The following is a 3,537-nucleotide window of genomic DNA, read 5'->3' as shown; positions in this document are numbered from 1 at the left end:
TTTGAAATGAAACGGTGGAGTTCATCTTGTCATATTCTAGTTTCAGATAGTATGTTCCATTTAGTAAAGAGTCGTATTTTTCTTGAAATTCCCAATAATATTTGTTCATTTGAGTTTGAAAGTCATTTAGAGTTTTCTCAAGACTTTCGTCTGAACGAACTGTAAAGATTCTCATTTCGGCAAATTTGTCTATTAGACCATCAGAACCTTTATACTGCCCATGAAAATATACTACGAACATAAACGCGTTAGTTCTATTTGAAAACAAAACTCTTCTAAATCCTATTGCCTTTGCATCTGAAGGACTTTGAAGCCAACGAATTGGATAGTCAAACCTGTATACTCGGGATGAAATTTCTTCATCTGAAATAGTCCTACCAGCATTTGTAAAGATATAGTCTAACGGTTTTGTATCTGCTACTTTTGTTCTTTGTTTTTCAACCTGAAGCATTTAATATATGTAAAAATATATTGTTTTAAAATGGTATGCCATATAGCTTCTTGAATTTGTTAAGAAGTATTTGAACGTATTTTCCATCTGTATCTCTAGTGTTTACATAAGCAAACTCAGCGTACAGTTCAAATAAAATTTAAAAATGTCACTTTTTTGAAAAACGTTTTTACTTCATGCAATGTTTTATTTCTGTGCCGTCTTCAAGTATGCCCCAGTACTTACGCTTGGAGAGGACATGAACTTCGGAAAATACCTTATCTAGCTTAAAACAGCCCATCTTTTCACCGACCATTCCCATTTCAATGAGTTTGTTATAGCCTTCTTCGTTCGTCATGAGTGCGTCAATGTTCTCATAGTAAACCACAACTTTCGATTTGACTTCGGAGAAGAATTTGTTGTAGTTGTCAAGTACTGCCTTTGCGAACTGAGGGTAAGACCAATGTTCGACAATAGGTTTTAATGTGGTTACTAAGCCATTTTGACCTTGAGTGAATTCGTACTTCAAAACAAAAGGAGAAAACCTTTCAACAAAGTTGTCGACCTTCTCATAATGTTTACTCTTCATCTCTTGAGGTTTCTTAATGGAATATCCCCATGTCGAATTCATAAGCAATTTGAGTGTCATTGCAAGTTTGGGGTTTGAAGCTTTCCTAATATCATACAGTTGTTGTATGACTTTTCCAACTGTATAGTTCCTTCCCGGGAACTCACCATCTTCGTTTGGAATTCCAGTCGGAATATATTGGACAAACCTCATGTATGCAGCGTTAAGGTCGACATAGTATATCTTTTCGTTTGAGTCGAACTTGTCGCAACCAATTGGTCCAGTTTGTGGAAATTCAAGTGAGTCTCTTATCTTCTGAGAAACTTCTCCTGTTATCTCATAAACATCGTCGAAGCAACCTGTTTCATATAAAACCTTCTGACCTAACTCAGAAGCTCTCCAATACAATTTGACGTCAATTGGATGTCTCAATGGAAGTTTGTTTATAGCATCTTGAAGTTCTTGCAACCTCATTGGAAGTTCTTCTGGTTCAGGTTGGTATCCGAACAATCCAACTCCTTGTGGAATTGTGTACTTCTTTTGTACTAGAACTTTGTCTGGAACAACTTTTGGTCTTGCTAACAGTGAAAAGTTTGTTTCGTCTTTTGGTACAAAAGTTTCTGTCAGCTTGTCATCTGGAATTGGTTCCAACAAACCTTTCTCGAAAAGAATGTTTACAGCTCTGACAATGTTGCACTTGCCTTTTCCGAACAATGGGTTTGTAAGACTTTCGTTCAACATGAAGTGGTTGTGGACAATTACAATCTTCAACCATGGTAAATTGAACTCAACAACATAGTCGTCATGTGAAGAACCTTTAGCTGTAGGTATGTTGACTCGGATATTGACATTTGCCAACGGTGCAATTTTTGCCAATTGACCTCTGAGAATGTACCTTGTCTTCACACATGACTCAAGATACTTCATCTTCTCTTCTGTAACAAGACCAGAGTTCCTGAGACATGTAAGAATGCAAGGTTCATTGACAATTGTTTCAATTGAATTGTAAATTCCATACCTTGTCAAGTCAATGTCAGACTTATTTATGAAGGGAAGTATCCAGCATGTTGTCTGACTGCTTGAGGGTTAGGTTGGTACCATTCGAACTTGACACTTGCAATTCCTTCAATTGCATTCAAAATGTCTGAGTCGGAGTCAACCATTTGTTCTCTCTTTGTAGTCTTGAAAGCGTCAAGAAGCATTGCAGCTGTTGTGACATTGCCATGTGCATAGTAAATGTGACCATCCAAATCTGTTATGGTCAATCTGAGATTGTATCCTTTCTTATTTCCATCTTGTATGGCAGCAAGTACTCCCATGAAGCCTTCTTTGTTCTTTCCTTCGTCAAAGTTTACTGTAAAGGTTCGACCAGAAGTAATTTGACTTCTAACTTCACGATACTTCTCATATGCATATCTTGTTCTTTCCATGGGAGCATGACCATCCTCTGCACTACCTTTTTTCCTTCTCAAAGGATGCAATTGTTCGTCATGTTTCCAGTAGAATCTGGCAAAGCCGTCGTGTCCTTCAACTTGAGGTTCACTAACATCGAAAGGCATGTCCATAAGACGTTCTTCTTCTAACCTCTCTAGTCTGTTTGGATAATTGGCACGTGCTGTTTCCAAATCCATTTCGTAGCGAAGACCAGCCAGTTTGTCATAGACTTTTATGGGTCCCTTCCTATATTTAAACTTCTTCGAAACTCTCCAACCATATCTTTGCAACTCTGCTTTTATTCTAGCAGATTTTCTATCCATTCTATATGGGGCATTTTTATAAAAATAAAAAAATATATTTTTTTCTTTACTTTACATAACCGCCTGCTGCCATAAGTCTTTGACGCCAACCCATACCAGCTAATGAAGGTTGACTTGGTTTAGTTTGGAAACTAAACTTTGGTTTTGGTTTATCTTCAGTTTTTGTTTTTTCTTCTTCTATCAGTTTTTCGTCACTTTTCGGTTCCTCTGACTTTACTTCACTTGCAGGAACAGTTGTGTCGTCAACATCTTCATAAATATCATATGCCATTTGTTTTTGTTTTCCTTTCAACTTTTTGTGTTTGTTGTAAAGTTTAGAATATTTCGACTCTAAGTCAATGAGATGTTCTATAATGAACTGTTGGTCAGTGAAGTAAACTTTTCCATCTGTTGTCTCGAAAGCTCCTTCAGACTTCAATATTTTATTTGTGAGAGTCTGTTTCTTTTTTGAGATACTAGCCGTTCCATTTCTATGAAAAGTGACTTTATAGTTAGGGTTTGTATTTCCAGACCTGGCACTTTCTATTATTGAATTTTTCTCTTCATCTGTAAGTTCTTTGACAGGTTTTGACAATGGTTCTGAACTTTTTGTTTGTGGTGTCAAATCTACCGTTTCAACTTCTTCGGTCATTTCATCTCAGTAAAAAATTTTAATTTGGTTTGTTTTCAACTGGTTGTTGTTGTTTTTTAAGTCGGTCTAAAACTTCCTGAGGTATAGGAAGAACTTGACAAACACGTTGTGTAACTGCTGGAAGCCGACAAATCCATCTTGAACCCATTTG

The 3,537-nt window shown here is 36.7% G+C and overlaps 2 protein-coding genes and 1 pseudogene across 3 annotated transcripts, besides 1 other annotated feature; all 3 read right to left on the bottom strand.

Annotated features, from left to right (window-relative positions):
* Positions 1-620: 620 nt before the first annotated feature.
* TVAGG3_1073780 (DNA/RNA polymerases family) lies at positions 621-1,472 on the bottom strand (the record flags this gene model as incomplete). Its single annotated transcript, XM_053888460.1, has 1 exon — positions 621-1,472. One exon carries the CDS (start codon positions 1,470-1,472, stop codon positions 621-623), a length of 852 nt encoding a protein of 283 aa, XP_053744412.1.
* Positions 1,473-1,721: 249 nt separating this feature from the next.
* Positions 1,722-3,537: part of a mobile genetic element that runs on past the window's edge.
* On the bottom strand, positions 1,907-2,755 carry TVAGG3_1073770 (annotated as a pseudogene). Its single transcript has one exon. A coding segment is annotated over exon 1 (849 nt).
* TVAGG3_1073760 (phage tail repeat-like family) lies at positions 2,802-3,026 on the bottom strand (the record flags this gene model as incomplete). The annotated part of the gene is made up of 1 exon (XM_053888459.1): positions 2,802-3,026. One exon carries the CDS (start codon positions 3,024-3,026, stop codon positions 2,802-2,804), a length of 225 nt encoding a protein of 74 aa, XP_053744411.1.

This window comes from Trichomonas vaginalis (genome assembly GCF_026262505.1).
Source record: "Trichomonas vaginalis G3 chromosome Unknown ctg_106, whole genome shotgun sequence".
Classification (NCBI taxonomy): Eukaryota; Parabasalia; order Trichomonadida; family Trichomonadidae; genus Trichomonas; species Trichomonas vaginalis.
This window is presented reverse-complemented; position numbering and strand designations above follow the sequence as displayed.